The following is a 27,740-nucleotide window of genomic DNA, read 5'->3' on the forward strand; positions in this document are numbered from 1 at the left end:
GACAAAAAATACTTTTTTCAGGAATAAATAATTTTTTCTTTTTCTCATACATAAATTGCAATCAAAGATCGTAAAACGTCTCTTCTTTTATCTTATAACACTTCGGGATGAGCTGGAGTTTTTACAAGATGCTTAACTGATTGGTTATTTTTAAACAATAGGGATGACGCGTTCTTTAGAAAAAGTAATAAAATCGTTTGTCTCAACATTTAACGACCGACAGAGTCATCAAAGAACTTGTAAAAACTCCAGCTTGACTCAACACTTCTAATGACCGTTTGAGATAAAGGACATTGTCAAATTATGGAAGTTCATTAAAAAATGTCTTGCAGTTATCGGTAAAACTAAGCTTTGTAAACATCAACAGAAAAATTGCTGAAAATGCAGGTAAAATATTTCAGGTAAAAAATTAGGTCAACTATTTAGTATATCATTAACTACTTCAATTTTTGTTTTTCTTGGAATCAACCCATTCCAGAATCTTGGCTTTCAAGTCAGGGACTAAAAAAGAAAACAAACAAAGTTAAGAAAAGTTTACAAGAACAATTTTATAAGGCTGAAAATTGAACAAGACCTAAGAACAAATTAAGAACAATCCCAAGAACAAGCCTCGGATTTAAGAAATTACTTGATAAGAACATATTTTAACAGTAAATAAACTAAGCGATTAAGAACACCGTAAGAACATTAAAGCCTCAAAATTTCAAAAAAAATTAAGAAAGTCCTAGCCTGAGCCGAAGTTTATTGGTTCTTATAAAAAAAGCGTGTAAGTGAACTTGGAAGTTCTCCGTGTACCTTATCAAAAGTCAATATTAAAACTAGACCTGGAAAAACTTTCCAAAGTCACTATACGACCCCACATAGCTAACTCGGAATACGTGTTTTTGGGCAAAACTTTAACAAGCCCCCCAAAAGGTAAGATGAGCCGCTGGATGATACGCTCATTCTTAGGGAAATTCAAACATCTTAAAAAATCAGCCCGTTAAAGCTCTCATTCGTATAACTTTCTCCGAACAATTTGAGAAAGCAAGATCAAAATCACCAGTATACTGAGGATTGAGGACCAATATATCAACAATTCAATTACAAGTGTTTAAATCATCCTTACCTGGTTTTAACATATCCTCGGTCAACTTTTGCCGACTGAAAGGATCGGTATTTGAATTTAGTAAATGACGGTCGATGACTGACCGATCCATAATGGTACCGCTGGGCAAAAGGACTGGATCCAACATTACTGTATCCATGAGAGGGTCTGGAAAAGAAAAGGGTGAAATAATTAGGAATAGCTACTTAAAAAAACAATTAACGAATGTGTTACTAATCGTCTGAAAATCAAGATGACAACCACGACAACCTCGGATACCATTCAATTTAGAGGCAGGTTGTTCGTTTATTTGCGGATATTGCAAAAGTTTCTTTCCGGGAAAGTTTCTTTCTAAGAAGCTAACAATACAAGCGGCATATAGCTTATAATAAAAATGACAATCTGACAGCATAATGTTTTCATCCAAACCTCTGTACTCATCAGGCGCATCGTCCAGATCGAGAGCCATTTTACTGTTCTCAATGTATATTTCCTCCACCATGTCTGTAAATCCTCTCAGTTGATATAACTTCATCTGATGGGTAGACAAAAACACAAAAGAAGTAAGAATTTATATAACTTCATCTGATGGGTAGACAAAAACACAAAAGAAGTAAGAATTTCTAAACTAAAACTGGAAAAACATTGAGTTGACACTAAACAGTTAGTGGACAAAGTCGATTCCAATATGCAAAAAATATCGGGCGTGCGAAGAAGGATATATAGCCTCCACAGAATATATGTATTCGAATATTGGGACACTAAAGACTAGCCAATCAAATGTCACTATTTACGTGCGTCGAATAATATTTAATAAGGGATAGGGGATAGAAAACTTAGCTCTGTATTAAGTTCTCGGCTTTAACGGAGAAGGATGAGTGGAGCAGTCCAGGAAGAATAAGAGAGTTGCTTTCGGATCACCCCGACTGACCGAAGCAGAACCGAAGCAACACTTGAAGGCTCAAGGGATTTAATCACCTTGGTAATGGTTTCAAAACGAGGTAGTCGTTGTATTCAAACTAATCTTTGAAAACGCCTATTGCTTTTAAAACGTTGCAGCTTCATCACCATGATTCAGTCGCTCTAAAAGGTGCGCTATTCCTTGTTTAAAGGGATTGAATACGCGACGTATTTGAAGGAATTATCACCAAAAGTTGCTCTAAATTGACACAAAAGAGATAAACCTACATCACTTTTTAACCCAGTTCTTTGTAGCAAGCTGATACAGTCATCGAACAGCTCTTTCCGGTATGAACGCTGAACAAGAATCAGAAATGAAATTAACAAGATTCTAAAACACCAATAATATAAATGTTGGTAGTCTAGGATGGTGTATATGACACGTAATATAAAATTAATAATTATTAATTGCTGAACTGCACTCAATGTAGCATAAAATGAGTAAAGTAAGAGTTTAAAGACCTTTTAAAGGCAAGAAATGATGAAGCCTCAAGATTTGCGCTGTATTAATGACGGATTATATCTAGCCCTTCCTTTGTTTTCACGTGTCATATTTTTCGAGATCTTGCGATAGATTTCACTTTCAATCCGGCGTTTGTGTGAACACAACGCGAGTCATGCGTTACGGATGAGAAATATTCAGAGTTGATCAAAATTTCCAGGGCACAGAAGAACGAACTCACCTCATCAGAAGCCACTGCATTGGCAAAGGGTTTGGAATCGAGATGAATGTAGATGTCTGTGATCTTATCCAACAGAATCTTCGGTTGAAAACCATATTTCTCTGGTTTCTTCACCTAACAAATAAAAAGTGAAGAGATTTGATATTTCAAACGTTTTACTACCTCCAAGAACACATGTCTGGTACATGCTTTTTTTTATAAGAAAATAAGGCTTCGATGGCCAAAATTTTAAGAGCAAGTTAAGAACATTTTAAGGCTTTGGGGACTCAAAAACACCCGATTTCTTAGTGAAATGGAACAAAATACTCACAAAATGGGGAAATCAAGAACATGTTTAAGAACATTTTTAGGCTTAAAAATGTTAAGAACATCCGAAGGCTTCAAAAATTTTGGATGTTCTTATAAAAAACACGTGTATCAATAAATTTACCCATATTTCCAACAAGCAATAAGTAAATTGTGTAAATTAGTTTCATTACTTTTTCACCGGCGATGAAAAACAAAATCTATTCTATCAAAACGAATTTTGTGGTTTGAAATATATATATAACCATCAATTATTTAGCTAAGTCAAATCAAAGTAATGTAAATTATTGAAAAGCTTAAAAAGGATCTTTACTTATTCGTTGAAATGGAAACTCATAATAAAAACAAGCTGGTATGATTTTTTTTGAATATTTTTTTTCGCCGAAATAACAGATGAGAATAGAAGTGAAAAAGATCTTCGTAAGATGGAACAGCTTCGAAGAAAAATACTGAGTTTGAAACCGAAGAGTATCGACACCACAAAATGTACTCCAAGAAAATCTTTATACGAACAAATCATAAGAACTTCACAGAAAAGACTTTCTCATCAAATCACACAATTCAATCTGGGTAACGGGCAAGTTTTTACCGATCCAATTCAGGCAGCAGAATATCTTTTGGAAAGGGAGTATGGCGAGTCTTTTCTCTTCCAACCAGACAACAATGAGGCCATCTTTATTCCACCTGAGTTCGTTTCCAACCAATATTGCAAACAATCACCGAATCTGGATGACAACATCGAAGAAAATGTCAGGAGAAGCTTACAAAATCTTCAAGAGCATTCACCAGAGGACTGGTTCACCAAAGCTTTGGTTGACTTTTTACAAACACCAATGGGCGGTGCTTTTAACGAAGAAAGGATCGATCAGAAAGCATTCGAGAACTGGATTCAAAACGTCAAAGTGAAGTATCTCGTATTTCAAGAATTGGGGAAAGAGAATGTGACCTTGCCTGAAACGACTTTGGAAAGCAATACTTTTATCAGTGACTGTGTCAAGCAAATCAAACTAACCAAGCCTGATTCCAAACTTTTGAAGGCTTTTAAAGGAAAGAAAACCAAAAGTCTGATGAAAACACTCATTGAAGAAGATCTGCCAGACAACCCTACAATGAAATGGTTTTTCGATATCGAGTTATCAGAGAGAGGGGAATTTGTAGAACGAAAGTTATTTGAAGAACTTGTAACACTTAAGAATGACGAAGTCTTGCAAGATGTTGTTATTTTACAATCAGCGATTTTCATGACAGATGTGGGTAACAAGAAACACCAAGAATTTGATTTCCTCATCTTCTCTTGGTCAAAAAAACTGATCATTGGAATCGAAGTGAAAACACAATTGTCTAGCAAGAGACCGTTCGAACAACTCGATAAATATCACTCAATCTTCGAAGAGAGGTTAGGTGATCAGCTTGGCAAAGGATGGACCTTTTGCCCAGCAATATACGTTGCAAAGGATAAGTTCTTGCTTCAGAATCGTCATTATATAAGCAAAGATACAAACATCAAGTTATGGTTGAAAATTATCATAGATTCATTCCCAGAAGTACTTTCACAGACACCCTCTATACATCCTATAGAGCAACTGAAGAAAATTCTCAAAATAATCGTTTTCACTATCTACGTGTCAAAGAAAGACCAGCAGAAACCAATCACTTCGTCGTGTTGGATCAATTATGTAAGTGAAGTTATCGATTCGTTGTCGTCGAGTCAGAACATTATTTTCTACTCCCAAAAACAGCATCCAGTGTTGACAAGCAGTGACCCTCGATACAATAAACTGGTCATTTATGGCGGTTTTGGCACAGGGAAATCATTTCTCCTCCAAGAAAAGGCCATCATGATGAGCAAAGATGACAGATACAGAGGAAGTGTACTTTATTTGGTAGCATGGGAAGGGCTACTCTATCATGAAAGAAAAACAACACTTGAACCTTATGGAATCAAAGTAGGATATGCATTCGGGAGTCAGGTAAGTTAGTTAAAAAGTTCAAGGTTTTCTGACTGTTTCTGAATTCAGATTAGTATGGAGATAACAATTTAACAATCGCAGGGAATATCTATACTAGAAGCCTGAGTGGACTGGGTTGGAGTTTACAAGGAAAGATATATCTGAATCTATGGCATTTATAGAGCAGTGATTTCAAAATTTTAGTGTGTCATTCCTTCCTACAGTCAGCTTTAACGGCTGAAATATTTATTGTCCTGATATTATCAAAATCCTAAAGAATTAGAAGTACAACAAAATGACACGAATTAAAGTAAAAAAAAAACACTTCAAATCCCATTCTTTTGTTCCATAGAGGGAGTTTGATGAAAAACAAATGACAATGCAAAAAGCTGTTTTTCTTGACGAATGGGAAGAAAGTAGCACCTTCAAGTTATCAGTATTTCAAAATGCTGACGTATGCTGGATTGCTTTAAGTGCATTTGGTCGGGAAAGAAGGCATTTTGATGGAAACAAGTTTCAGTCTATTCAACTATCGCTGAATCTCCGGAACAGTAAAAGCATCGTCAAGACATCGCAAATTAAAGCCGAGAAAGAGTTGTGCGACTATTCAGATAGTTTGGAAGAGCCACCGACAAATTTTCCCACAGGACCACCAACAGACTATGTAGACTCTATCATAGAAGCTGTAACAAAAGCACGGAACGAAACCGACGGGGGTATCTTAATTATAACAGATTGGGAGCTAGAATTTTCAGATATCAACGAACAATACAAGTTTTACATGAGAAATGGAGAAGACGACTTTTTAGGGGGAAGTGACAACCCTTATGAATGGTTGAAGGACGGTAATATCCTGATAACATCACCCTCAAACGTAGAAGGTTTTGAATGGCCAACGATCATCTGGAGAGAAGAATCATCCGGATATCTATATTCACTTGAAAAGTTTGGTTCTGGTACGATCATGAGATGCACAACACGTTTATATATCGTTGGTCAAGATGAAGAAAACACATGTAATCAGGAGCTCCCTTTCAACCAAATTTCAAAATTGTTAAGAATTTCAATTACAGATAATGAACTGATGGCTCTCTTCAAATCTTGTGCTAAGAGAATGATTAGCGAACACCTTCGTTTCACCGAAAAACAAGAGTGGCTTCGGAAGTTTCTACCTATTATCAAGACAACTTTGATGAAATTTTCAGAATTAGGGGATGCACCGTCTAAAGAAATCATCTTTTCTTCATTGAGTGAATTTTTGTTGCTCATGATTACAGAGCTTGTTAGGATACAGAACACTTTTGATGCTGACGAAGAAGATTTAGACTTACTCAGTTCGACTTTTCATTCGATCATACAAGAAGATTTCTGCAGTTTATCAACTTATTATAGTAATGAGAACTACGTAGCAGTAATAAAATTTGACAAAATGGAGCGAGAAAAACAAATGAAACTGTATCTGCTGAACCAAAAGTACCTCAATTATGGATGGCTACGGGCCGTGTTTGCTAGATCTTTAGAAGAGTACAGAAAGGAAAAACAGAATAATGTTCCTATGTCAGATGACCTGATAAGATTCTTTGAGATAAACTTGCGAACACCGAAGATCGATATACGCCGCCTCCAAGGTTCGAAGTTCAGCGTTTGGGCATTTAGAAAGAACTTCAAATCTTCGAGCGCTCTATAGACTCTGTTGAGGAGCAAGCTCTGCTTCTCCGTTCACCACAAGCGATTATGCGAAGCTCAACACTTAGTGTTTTGAGCACTCTGGTGACAACAACAGTCCATGCTCGCTTACCCCATGGAGGTATAAAGAAAGACAGGAGATGAATTTGTCCGTAATTGGTCGTTAAAGTCTTTTGATTTCTTTTATGTAATAAATCAAAAGAAATTCTAGGCTCGCCCGATGAAATATGACTTTTTAGTAGAACTCAAGTTTTCTCTGAACATTCTTACTACCAGCATCGAAGATTTCTAGCCTTCTAATTATACGAGAATAAAATAAAATTTAGCTCCACGAAATAAGTTTGCGTTCAATTTTGTCATCCATTAAATTTTGTTTTGAAAAGATATTTTCTCCAGCCAGAAAATAAAAAGTTCTTTATAAGCACACACAATTTCAGACCCAATTTGTGGACAAAAAGTCGCTGGAGAATTTTGGAGGAAAGTATTAAGCAATAGAGTTCACCTTGAAGAAAATGTTGATCGAAAAATCTTGTCATTTGATGAAGGATTGCAAAGTTTACAGGCCTTTTTTAATCCAAATATTTTCTTACACCAATGTCAGAAACAATGGATCTCGTCTCATCTAATTTCTACAACTGAAATAAGCCAATAAGATTTCACCTATCAACAAAAGAACTCATTAAAAATGCACGATATATGAGATTATGAGCATGCATACCTCGTAATTTTTTTAATCGTAGGGCGAGCATGGTTACAATAGTATACTTCTCCTGTTTCTTTATACCTCTATGCTTACCCGAGCCGCACTGATGAGTCCTGGGAAGGACGAAACACGTGTCTGCGGATAGATGTATAGGAAACATAAAAATTAAAAAACACAATTATATTTTTTGACGTATGTACCTTTAAATCTCGATATTTTTCACCAGTAAATTGTTTGACATTGTAATTCAACATCACTGATAACCTTTCAGCTAATTTCTAAAACAGAAAAGTGGAAAACGTGTACAGCTCCCTTAAGGTAGCGTCCGAAAAAAGAACAGAATAAAACGTAAAATCCTCAAAACTGATTACTTCACTGAAGTTTATATCTTAAAATTGGAATATGATGGAATTTCTTTTGTTCAGTAGAGATAGATATTCAGTTCCCAAGGTAATTAAACTCGTGTTTTTGAAAAAGAATCCCTATAAATCATGAGAATTTTTTGTTCCACTTTAAAGGACACGTTGTATACTGGGTGAAAGAAATTTCCCTGCATCCAAAAGCTATACTTACAAGCCAAGGTAAAAATTTATCGGAAGGCCATTGCGATGAGAATTAAATGTTTAGTTTCAGGGGGCGGCTTAAGAATAAACTCCATGTTTTAGCGAATTGTTATTAAACTTCAAAAGTCATTTTCAAGACGTGCTATTGTTAAAATAATACAAATACGAATTTTAAACGAAAATAAGCTTCGAGTCTTAAATATCAGTTATGGTAAAAAAGATTTATTAAAAAGCCTCACCTCCTGTAAGAAAGGTTCTTTGATTTCCAGTGTCAAATAATGCAGCATATCTACCGTCTCAGAGGCTAGTGTAAGGTATGATTTACACTGCCGTTCGTCGGTCGCAAGTTGCCGTTGCCGGGACGTTCTACCCTCACGCGGTAACTTCTCCCATTCGGTCGTGTTGGCCATCAGTTCTTGTGTGTCTCGAATGTTTTTGAGCGTGTCCACAGATTCATCGAGAAGGAATGTGGTATCGTTAATTAACATGTTGATGAAGCGTGTGAAATGATCGCCACTGAAAGTAAAGATACAGAAGATTTTAGAGCATGTTTTGTCTGGAATGCTAGACGGCTAAATTTAAGAAAGAGCAGGGTAGAGTATGGAAGACTGATGGACTTTTCTTATAGCTTTATGAAAAATTAATTTTATCCCGTAATAATTATCGTATTTTTATTCTAGGGTTTTGGTGGCATGGGAAGATCTATCAATTATCGTTTTCTTATAGCACCTTCATGACTGTACAACAACGCTCTAGACTATAGGAGATTTCAAGGTTAATTAGCTTTGGCTGGTTGGTGTAGTTCTTGGTCGGATTATACATAGCGAATAAGCCTAAGACACTGACACAAAAAGCGATCACAAAGTTCTTTTCCCAACTTTTCCCAGCTCCATAGTGTCAAAAAATCTGTGGGTCTTCGGATTAAGCTTATGATTTACAAAAAACTATTAAACATGCTGAACCAAAAAAACAATCAAACCACAAAATCAAAGTTTATGATAACTATTCGGGAACACTGAAACGGCTCCAGGAATTATAAGAGTTCTTAGGAGTGTGTATGTACATTTTATGACTTTGAATTTCAAAAAAACAAAACAATTTTAGGCATTGCAATTTTGCGTCTTTGTACCAAAAAGCTGAAAAAAATGAGCCAATCTCGAGAAAAGTTGGCAACAGACGGACGAACGAACGAATGAACAAAAGTGAACTTATAGGACGTCCAGGTAGGTCCAAAAAGCCTGGTCTTACTTTGTTTCCAAAATAAATGCTTGTCTATGGATGGGACGTTTCCATAAACCTTTCAATATGATGGAAATATGGTAGCGAATACCAAATTTGTCGTAAAATTCATTCGAACTTCCAGTTGACTCAACATCTGAAAGAGAGAAATGAACAGCAGTTGAAGCAAAAGTATTGTACTCTTCAGAATAAATTTAAATTCTTTTGTTATGGTGATCTGTGCCCATTGAAAGGATGGCTGTTATTGAAAATTTATATTGTTCCTCGAGGTCTTTATAGCGAGTTTATGTATTTGCACTTTTTGGGACGGTGGAGTGACTGAAGCGATTTTCACTCGCAAAATTGAGGATGGTTTTACCGTCTTCCTCAGTTAGTCAAGATTTAGAAACATCAGAACTAATCGTCTCCGCCGTAAAAAACACATATACATAAACTTGCTGAAAGACCACAAGAATACGCTGGAAAGAGTGCTGGGAGACGATATAGAGGTGCGATGAATGTAAAAAGCCTGATAGCAAGTAACTAAAAAAGCTTTTTACATACCAACATAAAACTTAATGAGTGCTTTCATCAAATGATTTTCAGCGATCGTATTGTTGGCGAATTTTTCGTATAAGTTTCTTGCGCGTGGTTGTAGGGCTGGATCCATTGCGAATAACAACTGGAATGTGAAAAGAAAATTTCAATCCATTTTATGTTATAATGTTATCAGGTGAAGTCCACCTTTTTCAACATTGTGTGCTTTAATAATCCGATATTGAAAATGAAAGGGACACGTTAAACGGAGCTTGCAACATTACAAACATCGTAGAATGAGCTCTGTTTTCTGTTAAAAGCTGAAGATGCGACCAAAAATCTTTCCAAATCAACCCATTAAAACTTTTCAAAACTCAGCTTTTATTGCGATTTCTTAGTAAATTCTTGATTACTAAAAGCTAATTTCCATACAAAGGACTCATACCTCCACCAATTTGGCCACCAAGTAAGGGTTGGCGATGTAGTTGTAATTACACAAGAGGATGACAATCAACGGAACGAAGTCGTCCATCGCTGGATCGTCCAATATCTGTGGTAAATGTCTGCGAAATAAAAAAGATACTAGTTTGAGTAAAGAAAACGAGTTTTAAGTTAATTTCATACTCAAAGTTTCATGCAATCCAGGATGGCAATCTTCAGTGAAGTAAAAGATAATGGAATAAAAATGTAAATTCAAAGCTTTGCATGTTTTAATCTTCCTCCCAAATATTTATGGCTCATTCCAGAAAAAACCTACGTCACGTCACTATCTCTATGATCACCCTTTATAACCTCGCTTTCCCAAGCCAGAGTAAAAAAAAAAGAAAAAGAATAAAAAACAAACCTAAATAAACCAAACCGTTATAAAGGCAAACAAATCAACTTCTCGACAGATTCTACTTACATATCAATGAAGAGTAGGAACTCCACAATATCTTCAATAAAGAAATCCGGTAATGCACCGAAAACTACCGGAACATCTTCGGGTAGCGGGAATTCCGCATTTTGTCCTCGACCCTGCGTTAGGATGTCGACTAACCATCTGGCAGAACTGCTGTAAAATCTTAAACATCTTCTCATGAGTTCTTCGTCGATCAGTCCAGCTACAGCGCAAACGTCTTGTTCAACAAGTTGCTAGGGAAAGCAAAATAGAATGATTTCTGATGATGATTTCTTTTTTGAAAACAGAAAAACCATTGTTCAACAAAAAGAATATTTTTTTAAATTAGGAATCTCTTCTGGTGTTCTTTAATAGAAACTATTCTTCTGAAAAAAAGTAACATGTCAAGTGAATGGTACTGCACAAGCCGAACTAAACTCCAGCTTGAATCTGAATCTGACTATTTCCTTTTTCACGGATTTATCAGTTTGCTTTCGCATGCTAGCAGACACACCCTCGATTTATTACATTTTTTAACGTAGCGGTATACTAATTTTCGCAGTCACTAATTTTCGCGGAACTTTTTTTTGCGATGCGAGGGTATGAAATTGGCGTTTTTTGCGGAACTAATTTTCGCGGATGACACCCACTTTTTGTCGAAATTTTTTCATTTTTTTTGGAGTTTTCTAGAGTTTATAGTAAAAATTGCATTTCGCGGAACTTATTTTCATGGTAAACACCCGAAAACGCGAAAATTAGTTCCCGTGAATATTAGTTCCGCAAAAATTAGTTATCACTAAAATTAGTTCCCTTAAGGTATTCAAAAAAATAAAATATTCAAAGAATATATGCCACTGTTAGATATTGCTATTTCATTGAAATTAAACCAAAAATCTTTATTTTTAATACCTTGAGTTGAGCTTTCCACTTCTTGAGTAGCATCGTGTTTCGTGCACTGAGTGAAGTATGCTTCCATTCAGATTCGTGTGATTCGATCTCCGTGATCAGTTTGTTCATATCCCGGATGGCCCGCATTCGTTGGATGTATTTCCGCATTGCGGGAATGACGGAAATGTGGTGACAAAAGTAGGTGAAGTAAAAACATTCGGTGGAGAAACTCAACTCGGAAAGTTCCTTTTTTTCATCTGTAGAATAGAGAAAAGTAAGGTGATTTATTGTTGTATACAAAGATCTAAGAAACATTAGTCTCAGATGAAAAAAAAGGAAACTTATTTGAGCACTTGATGCTGGTCTTCAAAATTTCATGTCTGTTTTGTAGAACTAAATTAAATCTGATTAATTATAAGATCTACAATGTAATACACTTTAATCGGCAAAGTTATTTTCTGGCCCGTCCTTGTTTCCAGCGTATTATCTGCTGGAGCCACTTACAAAGGGGGAGGGGTAAAAAATATAGCTTTTAGGATAAAAGGGAGGGTTTGTTACTGACCCAGTGAATCCTTCCATTGAGCCATTTCTTCTTTGGAAGATTTGATAGTGGAAAATTGTGACATGTTTAAGCGACTTTGTGGATTAACGACGTACGTTCTGTCAATCTAAAACAATGGGAATTAATTCTCTTTAAGACTCATTACCTAGCATAATTCCTTGCTAGAAACATCTCAGGGTTTATAGTTAGTCAGTCCGAAATAGTTAGTGGATAGTGGTTTTTTTAAATTCGTTGACGATGACACAAACGGTATTGCACAACAAACGCTTTTCGAATTTTTAAAGAGTCCTTGATAATAATCTCAATGGCCAAACCATATACTACAAATGTGCATAAAAATCCCTTTTACTTACTTAAGTTTTAATAAAAGCTGTGGTGGAAATTTTTTTTACTTGATTTGCTTTGTTAATCTGATATTTTTCTACTTTTAGAACAGAACATCTTACCTTTTCGAGTTTAACTTTTCGAAAGAGATTTTGTAGTATGGTAAGAACATTAATCATGAACCCATCGGTTGCCAGCAACTTTTCGTCTGCTTGTATTTGTGATTTCTTGGCGTTTCCTGGTCAAGACAGCTGCTAAGAAACGTAGACAATCATCTCTCAAAGAGGTGGTGATCAATAAACTGTGCACAATCTTGAACATCTCCGTCTTTAAAAAAAAATGATGATTTCAAAAGGTGTAGATAGAGAAACCATAGGGCGGGTAAACTTTTGTGTTGGTGTCATGGATGATGTTGTATTCCACTCGAATCAAAAAAGAGCCCTCAACTTAAGGGTGTTTTTTGTTTCTCGCCGACAGTTTAAAGATAAGTAGGCCCCGAGTGGGTCCATCTGTGGCTGTAAAGAAATGGTGACAGTACCCTGACTATTTGTAGAGCCATTCTCAAATTATCTCTAATAGTCTCTGTTGCATGATTCCACGATCGTTCTTCGGGGAAATATTTCTTCGGAACTTCAGGCTATAAGAGAGAGGTTTACAATATTCTATAGTTCACTGCATAATAATTTTATCTTCAAATGAGGTAGACTTTTTCAAACTGAAGGACTGTAACTTTTCATAAGTACAGGTATGCAAGAATGAGAATGTTTCAAAAAAGGCTAAAAGAGGAATGATTTGAAACACGGGGTATTTGGACATTCTCATACATTGCAGTTCCAAACTGTCCTGATGAAACGAAGCCACTCCATTGGTTAGAATTGATGTAACCATTTCAATTAGCCAATAGAACTACTTCATTTTGTTTCGAAGCAGAATGGAACCATACTGTTCAAACATAGTCTTAATTAATCTTCGCAAAGTACTTAGTACTAAACACGTGGCGCTGTGGTTTAGTGGTCATTGACCTTAGTTGTGTACAGGCGACTGAAGGTTCGATTTCCGTTCGCAGCAGTTCACTTGGCAAGTGAACGAACCTTCGACAGGGTTAACCCATGCCATGTGAGGGGAATTGGGTAGCCAGTCTACGGTGCTGACGGGGCCCTCATTGAAAGCGTCTATAATTACACAGATGGGCCTCAGTGTCTCCTGCAACTCAACCAAATAGAATATCAACTGAAATTTGACTCCCCTTATTGTGAAACAGCGCATAGTGTCCTCCAGGGTTTGCCCCCCCCCCAATTCTAATTTTTCAATCTCCCCTTCTCCCCCCCCCATAGTGTCCTCCAGGGTTTGTTCCCCCCACCAAATTCTTGATTTTTTTAAATCTCCCCCCTCTTTTTTTTCCCCCTATGACTTTTCAGTTTTTTAGTTTCCCCCCCTCTTTTTTGCTTTCCCCCCAGAAAATTCTGAAAATATCATTTCCCCCCCATATACCCGTATAAATTTCTCAAATTTCAACCTGACACAGACGTAAAATTTTGCTGCAAAAGGAATACTAGACAAAATAGAGGAAAATTGGTTAATTTTCAATCATGATCTAATCACATGATATCATGTGGACTGACCTTGGTTGCTGAGATAAAATTGAAGTGATTTCACACTTCCCCCCACCAAATTTGCCAACTATGGATGTTTTCCCCCCTCTTTTTCCCCCCCCCTTTACTATTCAAATTTTCATTTTTCCCCCTCACCCATTCAAAACTGGAAAATTGATCCCCCCCCCTTTATAAAGGGGGGGGGAGGACACTATGCCCCCTATGACTTTTCAGTTTTTTAGTTTCCCCCCTCTTTTTTGCTTTCCCCTCAGAAAATTCTGAAAATATCAGTTCCCCCCATATACTCATATAAATTTCTCGGATTTCAACCTGACACAAACGTAAAACTTTGCTGCAAAAGGAATACTAGACAAAATAGAACGAAAATGAGTTAATGTAAACAAACATGCTTAGAAAAGCAGACTTAAAACAACAATGAAATGAAAAATTAAAATCCCAAATAAAATCAAAACCACTTTAAAAAATACTGAATATAAGGATCCTAAAATAAACACACAAGATGAAGAAATGCACACTCCCCCAACCAAATTTGCCATTCGATGTTCCCCCCCTTTACTATTCAAATTTTCATTTCCCCCCTCACCCATCCAAAATTGAAAAATTGGTCCCCCCCCCCTTTATGAAGGGGGGGAGGACACTATGCAGCGGGTAGTGAATAATTATCTTACATCATCAGAAGCAAAGACGGAAAATTGAAGAAATGAACCAAGAAATGACAGTTTTTGAATCTCACGACCTCCTGCATCTGATATCGGTTCCGGTAGAAAAGACGGTAATGACGTCATCTAAATCAAATCAAATCCAAACAATTTACGTTTAGAAATTCAGAAAAATGGGTTCAATACAGTTATTAATAAGAATAAATAAAAAAAACTCGCGACTTAAAATTCTAAAATCTATAAGTGCTTTGCTTTCAGGTTCAACCTGACTTGGGTGCGTTACTCTTTAATACAGTCTCCATAACTCGAACACGCATGCGTAACACAAATTTGTTCGAGTTAAGGAAACTTCCAGTTATGGATTATGGTTTATAATGCATTTTTAACTGAGGGGACCATAAAACTTGTTCGAGTTATAGAGGTTCGAGTTAAAGAGTACTCCAAACAGATGGTAGGTTCACACTATTATCTTTTAAAGCAAGTGCATAATCGTTTGAATCCATATTTCCTCTAATACTTACTATTGTAACAAATGGTTTATTAAGGCATTATTATATATTTAGTTTACTATTTCCATTCTAATTAACCCGAAACTTACCAGAGTGCAAAATGGTCTTTCGGAATCTCTGCTTTTCACTTCACATAATTCTGCCAATACCTTTAAACATTAAAGGAAAAAAATGCATAAGCCTGAAAAAGCGTACAATAAAATTACCGTTGTACAGCAAAGAAATTCAGAAGGAAAATGTTCAAAGCTTGATGGTATGCATTTTTAGGGAGTTAGAAAAAGAAGTAAAAATTATTCATACCATCAAAGGGATTCTGTCTTTTTCGAAAGCTAAACTTCCACTACGCATGTCTTTCATTAAAGAATGGAGTACTGGAGTAAAAATCTAAAAAAGATAATAAGAAAATGTGATTGTAAACAATACAACAACTCAGTATTACGGCTGAAAAACCAACAGATGAAAGCTTGAGTGAACAAGAAACTTGGGCTTTTTGGGAAAAAAGTTTCTCCTTTTATTACAGATGTCCTTTATTCTCAGTTATCTTTGTAGGTTGTAGGTACACTAGATAACCCTGGCCAACCAAGGAAATATAAAGAACGACAACAAATAAGGCTTCATTCCCCAGGCAAAACAGAAGGAAAATAATCTGAAATAATAATTATTAAAATTAAAAAAAAAATCAAACACAATAATAGAAATGGTATACCTGATTAAAGGTTTTTTTAGAAATGGTATTGACAAATTCAGTAAGAAAAGTCCTTGAAATTAATTCTTGATCGGTCAACATCAACTGGTACATGATGTTGCTCGGGTTCTCCATCCTAAAGATGCATTCGGATGAAAACAGTTATTTTCCAAAGAACGTTTTTTAAGAAGTAGTGTCGGAGTATTTCAAAAATGAAGATTAACTAAAAAGCATAAAATCAGAAAATAACTAAGAACTGTGAACACACCTTTTGTTAGTGAGTTTTCCTGTGATCAGTAGTAATGCGTATTGGATGATGAGGGTCTTGGCATTGGTTAAAGAGTCTTTCCATTTGTCATCTGAGAGGCGCTGAATAGAAAGAAGGAACGTTAGAATTAGTACGTCTAAGTATTACATTATATCAAAATTTATAAGAAGAACAAAACCCAAACATAATCAGGACAAAAGCTCAAAGAAAATTCAATTCGGAAGGCGAAGACATTCCTTCATTAAAAGACAAAGTAGATAAGAAGCACCACAGAATGCTTACTTTCCAAGTAAAAAACACAAATACCCACTAAACCAAAATAGATTACACATAATTCATAAGGAGCAAAAATAGAGATTTGTGTTTTGTGTTTCTCCCCAAAATAGAAATTAATCGTAAAATCTTACATTTGGGTTTGAGGAACGCTCATCAAGAACGCGTGTGAAACACTGTAGAAGAAATCGAAGCACTGCAATTCTTCTCTCCTCAATTGACAAATCAATAGGAGCCTTTTGTAGTGGTAAATTTGACAGATCATGAACTTTGTCTGTGATGTCAGCTCTTGACGGGTCCATTGAATCTTGGTTCCAAGTGACTGCTGAAGTTGGAGGGATAGGAATGACAGGGTCACTGTTGTTGCTTGTCTTGGATAGATTTGCAGTGTTGAAGATTTGGTACATGATAATCTGTTGAATGATGTTTTGGACATTAAGATCAGCTTTCACTAAAAATGAAGAAATATGAAAAATGAGACATGCACTGACAAGCTTTAAAACAACAATAATTGTCCTCCTAATTATTCATTTACAGCTTACTATATAGAACGTATATTTGATAAAGAGAGATGTAAATAATTTGGTAGATGATCACAGGTGACAGCCCTAGTAGGTAAAAAAACTCTACTTTTGTAGCAAGTTCTTTCCTCTCCATGCCAGAGACCTATGTAGTGGGTGAAAAAAGAAGAACATTTTTAGGTGACTCTTTTCTTCAGAGATAAATTAAAATAAGCACATACCATTCCTACTGTTTTCTTCGTATATTTGTTGTGCAATTTCTTCAATGTATACAAAATCGTCTATTGTGGTTTGTTGAAATTTTGCGTGGAAAATTTTTCCAATGGTAGAGATGATCGTTGACATCTGAACACCAACCTAAAATGAATTAGAAATAATTAAGTTGTGAAATATGCACTTTATCAGTTTTCGCTTTTAAAAGAAGCAAATTGAATTGACCATGCATGTTGTATGCTTAGTACTGCTTTTCATTCAAGTGAAAAATAAAAATATACTTTTCCATTGTTTTCACTTGTTCTAGAGAATTTTCCATCTCTTGGTGATGCAGATGCCATGATGGGTCGTTTGCATGCTTGACTGGTCTTCTCAATGACAGGTGTACTTAGTATAGCATCAGGAGTGTCAACCTCCATTGGTTGAGAACCAAGACCACTGTCAAGTGAGCTGTTCTCTATATGTGGTGTTCCTATAAAGTTATGTAAATTAAAATCAAAATAAAATTGGATAATTTTAAATGGGAAAGCTTTTAGCTTAATCCAGAAGGGATGGTTTTAAGTTCAAAAAAACATTTATAATACCGGGGTTATCGTTTTTGAGCACTTTCAGAAAATAACTTTTTTATTCAATTGAGCATAACTTCTGATCTAATGAATTGAACTTAATAAATCCAAAACAAGTAATAAAAGATATGAAGATTCTTTATACAAATCCAGATCAGTTAACATCGTTTAAGAAAAAAGAATTACAGTCCATGGCCCGGGAAGAAAAGCCCCATATAATTGCAATCTGCGAAGCTAAGACAAAAGCAGGTGCCTTGAAGGAGTTACATGAATATGAATTCAATGACTACAAAATTGTTAGCCAAGTTAACCTAGATACAGATCAAGGGCGTGGCATTGTCATATTTATCCATATCTCCATAAAACACTTGGTAATCGATGTCAAGCCTCCAGTGACTTTCAATGAAGTTTGCATGATTGAAGCACAACTATCAGGAAAAGATTTGCTCGCTGTTGCATGCATTTATCGAAGCCCAACTAGATCTGCGTCCTCCAACGAAAACAACAACAACCTAAACTTATTGATCAAGTCCATTGCATTAAACAAGGAATATTCGAACAAATGTTTGTTAGGTGACTTCAACTTCCCAACAATCAATTGGGAAAACTGGACCACCCCGCATCTGGAGGATAGCAAAGAAGAGAAATTCTTAAATGCTTTGAGAGATGCATATCTCCATCAACATGTTTAATTAACCAACTCGATGTAGAGGAACTGATGACCCATCCCTCATCGACTTGATCTTAACAGGCGAAGAAAACCAAATTAGGAATCTCGACTACCTAAGACCACTAGGAAAAAGTGACCATAGTTCGTTGGCTTTCAATTTCGTTTGCTACGCATACTCCAAACCTACGCAAACAAGGTTCATCTATACTTCGGCCAATTTCAAATTAATGAAAAATGACCCAACGTTGAGGGTTTCAAAAATGCATCCGTGAATAAATCAGTGGAAGATCTTTCGGAATCGTTCAAGAAAGTTGTCATTCATCTCAGAAATCGATTTGTCCGTTTGAAAGAAGTTGGAAACGATTTTTGGAGGAAAAAAGGTAAAGTTCCAACTAATAAGAATTTTCAAGATGAAATCAAGTTAAAGAAAACGCTCCATGAAGGTGGTTAAGATCTGCACCTCTCGACAGAGATCGTCATCGTGTCAATTACACAATTGTAAGAAACAGAGTTAATCGTTTGATGTCAAAGGCCCACAGGACTTATGAAAAAAGCATTTGTAATAAATCCAAGGAAAAGCCAAAGATATTTTGGTCTCATGTAAGATCTAAACTTAATTCATCAAGCAGAGTCTCACCACTACTTGAAAACCCTGATGACAAATCATCGATTAAACACGACGATCTCGACCTGGCTAACATCCTACAAAAACAGTTTTGCAGCGTCTTTACCAATGAACCCCCAGGAACGATTCCCGACTTTCCTACACGAACGGAGAATCAAGTTGAGAACATCATCATAACAGAAGATATGATGAGAAAACAGATAAAATTGCTGGACGTGAGTAAATCCTTCGGTCCGGATGATATACACCCGAAAATGTTAGTTGAACTGATTGACCATCTAGCCGAACCCCTGACTATCATCATGAACAAGACCTTGTCTGAGGGAACAATACCAAAAGATTGGAAGATGGCACATGTGACTCCAATTTATAAAAACAAGGGTGCCCAAAACCTTGCGATAAATTATAGACCTGTTAGTTTGACTTCAGTAGTCTGTAAGTTAATGGAATCATTTAGAAGAAAGCACATTATGAAGCATCTAACTGACGAAAAGCTTCTAACCAACAAGCAATACGATTTCATTAGTCGCCGCTCCACCACAACTCCTAAATTATTTGGACAAGTGCTGTGAAAGTATAGCTGACGGAAGTGTTGTTGACACTATATATTTCGATTTTGCGAAAGCTTTTGATAATGTTCTCTATCGCCGTCTACTTAAAAAGCTGAAAGGATATGGAGTATCTGGAAACATCTTGAGATGGATAGAGTCTTTTCTGACTGACAGGACCAATTCTCTTCGTTATCTACATCAACGACCTCCATGACAATGTGCTGTCTTCGATTCTCCTATTTGCTGACGACACGAAGTTTTTCAGAGAAGTCAACTCGATTGAGGAATCATTGGCTATCCAACAAGACATACACAAACTTGAAAAGTGGTCAAATGATTGGCTATTGAGATTTCACCCAGATAAGTGCCACGTTCTCACTCTCGGTAAATATTGGAATATTGGAATATAAAGGTGAACAACTTGAACATGTTTTTGTTGAAAAAGATTTCGGTGTTCTGATAGACTCTGACTTATCCTTTGAAAAACATATATCAAAACAAGTGAACATTCCATTCTAGGAGTCATCAGAAGAGGTTTCGAAGACCTAAGCCTTAAAACTTTCTTCACTCTGTACACAACATTTGCCCGGTCTCATCTCGAGTATGCCCAATCTGTATGGTCACCAAAACTACGTAAGGACATCAACTTAATTGAGGGCGTTCAACGACGTGCCACTAGGATGGTCAGAAGGTTAAGTAATCTACCATACGAAACTTGACTTGACTTCTCTCGAATTCAGAAGACACTTCGGAAACATGGTTCCGATCTACAAACACTTGCACTTCTACGATAAGGACACCACAGTTGGAAAGTTTATTCGCAGGGTGCGTCCATCTCGAATTCACGATTACGAACTGATACCAAACTTTGCAGACGATGGATTCAGAGGTGTCCAGACCAAGTCGTTTTATTATCGCTGTGTGACAGCATGGAACCAGCTACCAAAAGAGACTGTTAACACTACTAACATCAAAGCGTTCAAGGAAGAACTAACCAAGGCATGGATGGAACATCCATCGCGCTAAGAATCAAGATCTTTGTAATTGTAGACGATAGATTGGTTTAGAGGCCCTCGTGTGCCTGGACTGTAAATCTTCATAAAAAAATAAAAAAAATGACCCAGCAAATTTTAAGTTTATCTTTCTTCTTTCCAATAAAATAGTAATGGTTTTTTGTTTTTTTTGAATTTTGAGAAAATTAGTTTCAAAGAGAAAAATTTTTTTGTCGCACCCGGTACATTATTGTGTAATTCCTTTTACTTTTTACGGCTGTGCTTGCTGCTTTTTATTTTTTTTTTACGGCTGTGCTTGCAAGTAGAAAAGTTTTTGAAAAAATGAAACACTAACCGTAAAGACCATTATTTGATGCTGGACTAACACTTTCCATGTACTCTGTCATTGGTGTCATGGTAATGGCTGTGGTGTTGTTTACAGATGAGCCATCATTTCGTGTTGGTGTCGTGTTTACACGAGACATACCACCAAGACGTGCCAGACGCCTCTGGCGGATCTGAAAATTACAAAAGAGTAGTAAATTTAGGAGAAGACTAATTTATCTTGTTATTAAAAGTTTCTTTGCTTTTTTTTTCACTCTATTATAGCCATTGATACAAAAGAAAAGTTAGGGTAATGAGGGTATAGAGATCATTGAAAAGTTGAGAAAATTGATGTTTTACCTCATCTGGTGTTAATTCACTCATGACTGATTAAATGATCAACCAATTTGTGTCATTTTAATTTTTTGTATATTTGATTGTCACTAGAAAAATAAAATGAACAAAGTTTATAAACAATTGGTACTCGACACTTGTGTAAGCCTTTAAATAAATACCTCCTTAAAGAGGGAAAAACCGGGAGTCAAGTCTTGCCCACTACTTCATTTATTGCCCACTAATTCATACTTCTATTACTATTCATATTCATGATTATGTATAATCAGTATTTTCTTTCAAAATATTAACAAATTGTATTTTTGATATATGGAATAAATTGGCTTAAGTTACTATAAGAGATGTCATGAAACTCCAATATTTTCCCAACTCTCAATAATCTAGTAGTTCTCAAGACCTTTATCAGTAGCACTTTATGTTTTATTTTGTCTTGCAAATTTAAAACCAAATAATGACAATATTCAGATGGTATCGAGGGTTTTCAAAAAGAATAAACTCCCAAAGACAAGATTCAAATCGTTCAGTTTTGTTAAAAATTTCAATATAAATTTTCATGAATAAACTAATCATAAGGCAATTCACAAAAAGACGAAAAACTGCAAAAAAAGTCAAATTTAGTTAAGTTGAGTTATGGGCAAAAATGATTTAAATTTTCTTTTTTGTAAACAAAAGATAGCATTTTGATATCAATCTCGACTCATACATCAAATTAGATTATTGTCAAAAATTTCCTCCATTAAGATAGTCAATTACATCCCAAAAAAAAATTAAATTAACCAAATACAAAAATAACAAAAAGAAAAACTTAAAGTTTAAAGAATTATCAAAAAAATATTTATAGAATTTCTATTAATTTTTCCAAACAGAACAATATATTACCTGTTTTGTTGGAATTATCTGAATACAAAATGCATTAATTAATATTAATTTATTAACAATTTTATTTCCTATTTTCAATTTTTGTAAGGTTCAATATACTCTTCGATGTGGGATTATAGATAAAGAACAGCTTCTGTGAATTGTATTTTGCCAAAATCAGGCAACTGCATCATTTTCCAGTAAAGATTCCCTTTCGTCAGGGTTGGGCTCCTGTTTGGTATTACCAAATATCTTTGAAAAACAATTCATGACAGGATCATAGCCCTCGTAATGAGTCAAAAGGCTTACAACAACAAAGGAAATAAGGATTGGTGCAACTCCCAGAAAAAATAGGTATGAAAATTGCACCTTGTGTACAATGATATCAAACGCCATTGACAGTGGTGCAACCAAACCAAGCGATAAAGTAGCTAACAAAGAGCTTGTTAAAAAGCAACCCCACAACCATAAAATTTCTGACAGAAGGGTTCCAATTGCTGCATTTAGAATCAGTAAAAGCCAAGTTTTCAGATCTGGTGGGAGTTCAAACCTCTCGACATTAGTGTAATGTAAAATGAAAAAGCCTGGCCAAAAAAACAAGGCACCAAATAGTCCAACAAAGCCAAAGAATAATGGCATGTCTAATTTACGATCCTCGCCAACTTTTCTTCTAATCAAGACAAGATAAGTAGCGTATAGTATTGCACCTCCAATGGCATATAAGTCACCAATATTAACTGTGGAATCTTTCTTTGCAGGGTCCGTCCAGCAAACAATAAAAACTCCACCAAAACTAACAAGTACTGACAACAGTTTTGAAAAATTGAACCGGTCTGCACTTGTTGAGGGAAAACAAGCAGCAAAACACAGAGTGAAAATTCCAGATGTGGCTGACAGGATATTAGCGACTGATGGTGTTGTATTGGCAAGAGCTGCCTGATAACCCAAGGTAGCGAAAACCCACAACACAACAAAATACACTGAAAGTTTGATAGTTTCTTTTAATGGAAGCTTCTGATCAAGTGAAAGTAAGATGCCTCTCAACTCTTCAACAGAGTTATGGGACATTCTTGACAAAATCTGTGCTTCTGCATGACGTTTCGCAAGCGAACGTACTTCTCGAACATCATTGAACTTCACTTTTTTGTTTTGACTATCACCATTTAAACTAATTTCATCATCTGTCATGTTTTCAAATTTTGGTGGTGTAATATATCCAGGTGTAGAGGTGGCTGATGTTTCACATGAGATGGCTTGCTGCCTTAGATGCTCATTTTGAGGTCCTTGTGAAACTCTTGAAACTTCTTTCAACATTTTCTTTGTTGGAAGGCCTCTGGTACAAGATTGTTTGATCTGGTACTGCCAGTTTCTGACAAAACAAAAGCCAATCAAATAAACAGAGAAGAAAACAGTTTTAAAGTATGTAGTAAAGTAAGGTTTGTCATATTTGTTTTCTTTGAATATATAGTCACTTAGTTCTGCAGATCCAACCCAAATGAAATCAACCACTAACAAAACAATAACTCCTAATATGAACTCCTGTTTTTTCTTTCGCCTACATTTCTTCAGCTCGAGCAAGTTCTTTTCTTTTAAGGGAAGCTTACCATGATCCCTTGATGACATACTTTTTCATTTCAGTTGCTTTTAATAAAGAAAAAAAGAAATAATTAATGGAATGAAAATTTGAAAGTAAAAATAAGAACCTGACAGGTTAAAGAATTTAGGCACTATGGTTGATCATTATTTTGAGATGTGTAACAAATATTTCTATTCACAAGATAAGATAAAAATAAAAACAAAGATGAGGACATAAAAAAAATCTACAAGATAAAATGTCAAAAGAAGAATATATTCAATCCTCTAGTAAATCAGCAAATCGAACACAAGACCGCTTTGCTGGTGGTTCAACGGATTCTTGTTCTGGGAGTAATTTCCTCTTCTTCAGAATGGAGGGTGACATAATAGGTGTTGTGGGTAGAAAGGATTTCACTTTTGAATTAACACTTTTTGTAACTTTTCGAGCTCGTCTATTTTTAGTTTTTGATTTTGCGATTACAGTCCCAGTTAATAGTCTTTCTACTTCATCATCACTGATATTTCTAGCAAAGTCAACAGCAGTCGCACCATCACAATTTTCTGTATAAATATTAGGATTGTATTTTAAGAGTTCTTTGACATTTTCTACACAGTGGAAGAGGACAGCAGAATGCAAAGGTGTATTCCCATCAGAGTCTTGCATGTTAACTGATGCGCCATGTTCTAAGAGAAGTTTCACCATATCATAATACTGGCAATTATGAATAACTACCTCATGTAAGCATGTAGTTCCATTGTCAAACTGATGATCTAGATCCAAATCAGTTGAATTTAACAGTTCTTTCAAAACTTCTAAATGGCCTTGTTGACAGGCTTTAAATATTCTATCTTTAATTCCATCAACTTTTTTATCACACATTCCCAAATTGTAATGTTATCGAGGCTGTGATTAGAAATGAAAAATTTTAATTTTTTAATTGTATGAAAGCCCAAGAAATGAACACGTCACTAAAGGATGCAAACTTTAAATTCAAAGTCAGGGGGAGCCCTAGGAAAAAACTCTATCTTAAGAAAACTGTAAACCGAACAAAGAGCGGTTCATAGAGGCCCATGTGCTCGCACGGTGGCCTGCGAACTTGTATAGCATTATTATTATTATTATTAATGTGATAAACATAACTTGCGGTTTCTAAAATACCAAGGATTGGTTTACTTTCATAAGCGAGGGTAACTTCCAGACCACAACCTTTTGGTCTTTTATTTACTTAAAGTCCAGGCAAGTTAAGGACTAACTTTTATGCTACCTTTATCTATAAATTGCAGACCAAAGAAATCTGCTGTCTAGAGGTGATGAAAATTAGATCTAAAAGTCTATTCACGATAACTGTGCACTAAATCTTGCTTTGCTTGTTATTTCTCAACCAATGCTTCAATCTTAAAAAGTTTGGTATCAATGGGAAGGTAGGAAGGAGCTTATTAATTTACTGTTAGTTTTTTCCATGAAATTTGAATTTAAGAACATGAAGAAAAACGAAGAAGAAAAAATTTAACTTTTTATATATAGGTCGTATAAACATTATTTTTACATCTTTTAAGCTTACTTTTTAACTTTTTTTGAACTAAAATCTTAAAAACAAAGAGCCCATACCGTAAGTTGGTCTAATGTCTGTAAGTTGGTCTAATCTTGACATCCCTTGTCTATTGAAACTATATTTTTTTGTTTTAAAGGTAATAGAGAAATAAATTGTTTCTCAATTAGTCATTCCAACCTTTCTGTTATTGCTATCCCTAAAGAAGAGTGTCAGAGTCAGATGAGGGGTGTCGATATTAGACCAACTTATATGTAGTACATAGCAACAAGGCTGGGTAAAATAATTGAAACTGTAATTTGCATGTGCTATCTTCAATTTATTCTATTTATTTAGTCTAACACCTGCTAACACAGTTATAATTTTTTTCGAACTAAATATTTCAGACAAATACGCTGAAAAAAAGCAAAATGTTTTCTCATCACGGCAAAGACGAGCAAACGTTCTTATATTTTGTATGGTATAATATTTGTGACGTCAAGTGTTAATACAAATGATCTCTCCTTTTTTTTATTTTCATTTGTTGTATCAAGATATCAAGATTATGGATTTGGAGTGTGGATTAATTTTACTTTCGTTTTTAGTGGTTTCATTTTCAATTTCAAGTCAACTTCTTGGTAAACTAGAGTCTACTTCTAACTGATCTTTGCTTTTTGATGATTTTGATGAGTCCAGTGAAGTAGACTAGAGGATTTCACCATCTTGATTTTTTTCACTTTCGTTTTCAAAAATTATAAGAAAACAACAAAACAATAAAATATATTCTGAAACCTCATCAAAGTTTATGAAACTATAATATAAACCTGTATAAACATGAAAGAATTTGAAAAAAATTGGTCTATTGGTCATACTGCAAAAGCTCCACAAAGGAGCACTGCGAAGCAATCAGTAGAAGGGACCACTTTCGTTTTTCTTGTAAGTTTTGATAAAAACATCTCATAGGAAGTACTTTGTCAATGTGTTATTTCATGTGTTATTGTATTGTTGCAAAGAGAAAGATAAAAGAAGTGAGGGTAACCTAGTTTCTAATCCTGATTATAGGAGTTTAAGTCTAGACTGTACTGTCCAGTATAGACTGAACTCTTCATACAGAAAATATTTCTCTATTATTATAAAGCAATCTGTTTTGATGGTTGACAGTCATCTTAATTCACACCTATCCATTAACGTATACTTGGGTTGGACAGTCGAGGATTATACTTGGGTTGGATTACCTGAATTAGGAGAATTCTGTACGTTTCACCAATTTACTTCAGAGCAGACTATTTGCGCAATATGAAAATAAGATCACGTGAAAGATCACGTTTCCGTGATTCCAATGACCCAAAAAACAAAATAAAATATCTTTTCATTCTTTTTCAAACCTCGAAAAACCATAAATAGCCTTGCATGTGTTGACGTGATTTCTAAAATAATGAAGGAACACTCTTGACTACGGTGGCCGAGGAGGGACATTCAAAATAAAAAAACAAAATACAAAATAAAAAATTCAAATACAAAATAAAAAAAGTTCAATACAAAATAAAAAAAGTTCAATACAAAATAAAAAAAGTTCAACGCAAAATAAAAAAAGTTCAACACAAAATAAAAAAAGTTCAACACAAAATAAATAATTCAATACATACAAAAAGTGGGACCCAAAAATGGCCAAAGTCTTATGTTGTGAGACTGGATACTTATCATTGACCGTGATGTTTAAGGTTTTAGTTAGTTAGGTTGATCTTTTTGGCTCCCATTACTTCAGGCTTCCCTGGAGTCCTCGATTGCAAGATTTTGGGTCCCACTTTAGCTTTTCAAGAATTTAGGGCCCCTGGTACCAATTTTTGAAATTTTTGAAAGTCCGGGTCCAAACCTTAGAGGGGGTTCCAATTTTTAAGATTTTGGGAGGTTTTTTGGTGGTTCACGAGTCCTGGTATTCAAAAATGCCATTTTTCATTTTGTGTTGTTTTTTATTTTGTATCGGAATTTTTTATTTTGTATATATTGGGACTTTCTATTTTGTATTGGAATTTTTTATTTTGTATTGGGATTAGTCGGGGAGCAGAATCCAAAAATGGCATTTTTGCTTAACCCTAAAAAAGAATGGGGTTGTTATATACCGTTGGAACGGAAATTTTATGCTGATTATGGAAACCCAGGTCTTAAAAAGTCTATCCTGGACGATTTTGAAAACGAGGCTGGAGTTTGCACTCCTCCGTGGTGTTTTTTCGATTTTACCTGTTTCAGAAAAATGCTGACTGTCAGCAAAGTAAAGGTTTTTAGAATTTAATTTTTTTTGAAAATTGCTACCAATAGAATTGCCTTTTAGCAAAAAATTCAAAATTTTTGAAAAAAACATTTTTTGCACTCCTTCTTGGAGGTTTTTTGCAAAAATCAGCGTTTTTACAAAAATATACTGCTAAAACAAGTCTGCTGGCAACTGAAATCCGGTACAAATGACCCCTTTAATGGTTTTGACGGAAGAACTATATCTTACCACAACAAAAAACTGAAAACTGCTGTCAAAAAACAATTATTTGGCTTTTTGCTCTCCTTCTTTGGTGTTTTTTGACAAAAATCGATTTTAGCCGTTTTTAACCAAAATTTGA

General features: G+C 35.3%; 4 protein-coding genes across 4 annotated transcripts; 1 reads left to right on the forward strand and 3 right to left on the reverse strand.

Annotated features, from left to right (window-relative positions):
* Positions 1-9: 9 nt before the first annotated feature.
* LOC136809605 (ubiquitin conjugation factor E4 B-like) lies at positions 10-21,260 on the reverse strand. Its single transcript, XM_067066146.1, is given in 26 exon segments — positions 10-501; positions 1,109-1,255; positions 1,517-1,622; positions 2,276-2,344; positions 2,731-2,844; positions 7,575-7,652; positions 8,177-8,453; positions 9,186-9,312; positions 9,720-9,837; positions 10,138-10,255; positions 10,597-10,826; positions 11,482-11,717; positions 12,023-12,128; positions 12,469-12,585; positions 12,587-12,673; positions 12,885-12,983; positions 14,628-14,744; positions 15,217-15,276; positions 15,428-15,511; positions 15,834-15,948; positions 16,081-16,181; positions 16,488-16,804; positions 17,096-17,231; positions 17,369-17,559; positions 20,847-21,009; positions 21,176-21,260. Coding segments are annotated over 26 exon segments (3,396 nt in total). The 5' UTR covers positions 21,200-21,260; the 3' UTR covers positions 10-442.
* Positions 3,414-6,672, forward strand: LOC136809700 (uncharacterized). Its single transcript, XM_067066237.1, has 2 exons — positions 3,414-5,006; positions 5,338-6,672. Exons 1-2 carry the CDS (start codon positions 3,462-3,464, stop codon positions 6,670-6,672), a joined length of 2,880 nt encoding a protein of 959 aa, XP_066922338.1. The 5' UTR covers positions 3,414-3,461.
* Positions 21,261-21,890: 630 nt separating the features above from the next.
* On the reverse strand, positions 21,891-23,702 carry LOC136809606 (solute carrier family 35 member F5-like). The gene has a single exon (XM_067066148.1). It carries the CDS (start codon positions 23,648-23,650, stop codon positions 22,205-22,207), a length of 1,446 nt encoding a protein of 481 aa, XP_066922249.1. The 5' UTR covers positions 23,651-23,702; the 3' UTR covers positions 21,891-22,204.
* Positions 23,703-23,746: 44 nt separating this feature from the next.
* Positions 23,747-24,631, reverse strand: LOC136809607 (ankyrin repeat domain-containing protein 23-like). Its single transcript, XM_067066149.1, has one exon. It carries the CDS (start codon positions 24,480-24,482, stop codon positions 23,880-23,882), a length of 603 nt encoding a protein of 200 aa, XP_066922250.1. The 5' UTR covers positions 24,483-24,631; the 3' UTR covers positions 23,747-23,879.
* Between the last annotated feature and the right edge of the window lie 3,109 nt (positions 24,632-27,740).

The sequence above is a fragment of the Clytia hemisphaerica genome, unplaced genomic scaffold, assembly GCF_902728285.1.
Source record: "Clytia hemisphaerica strain Z4C2 unplaced genomic scaffold, Clytia hemisphaerica genome assembly, whole genome shotgun sequence".
In the NCBI taxonomy this organism is placed as follows: Eukaryota; Metazoa; Cnidaria; class Hydrozoa; order Leptothecata; family Clytiidae; genus Clytia; species Clytia hemisphaerica.

What these genes read in the sequence shown, in the direction of transcription:
- LOC136809607 (XM_067066149.1), bottom strand. Translation starts at nt 24,482, where the DNA reads ATGTGTGATAAAAAAGTTGATGGAATTAAAGATAGAATATTTAAAGCC.
- LOC136809606 (XM_067066148.1), bottom strand. Translation starts at nt 23,650, where the DNA reads ATGTCATCAAGGGATCATGGTAAGCTTCCCTTAAAAGAAAAGAACTTG.
- LOC136809700 (XM_067066237.1), top strand. Translation starts at nt 3,462, where the DNA reads ATGGAACAGCTTCGAAGAAAAATACTGAGTTTGAAACCGAAGAGTATC. An exon ending in GATATGCATTCGGGAGTCAG is followed by an intron (nt 5,007 to 5,337) that starts GTAAGTTAGTTA and finishes TTTGTTCCATAG; the next exon opens with AGGGAGTTTGATGAAAAACA.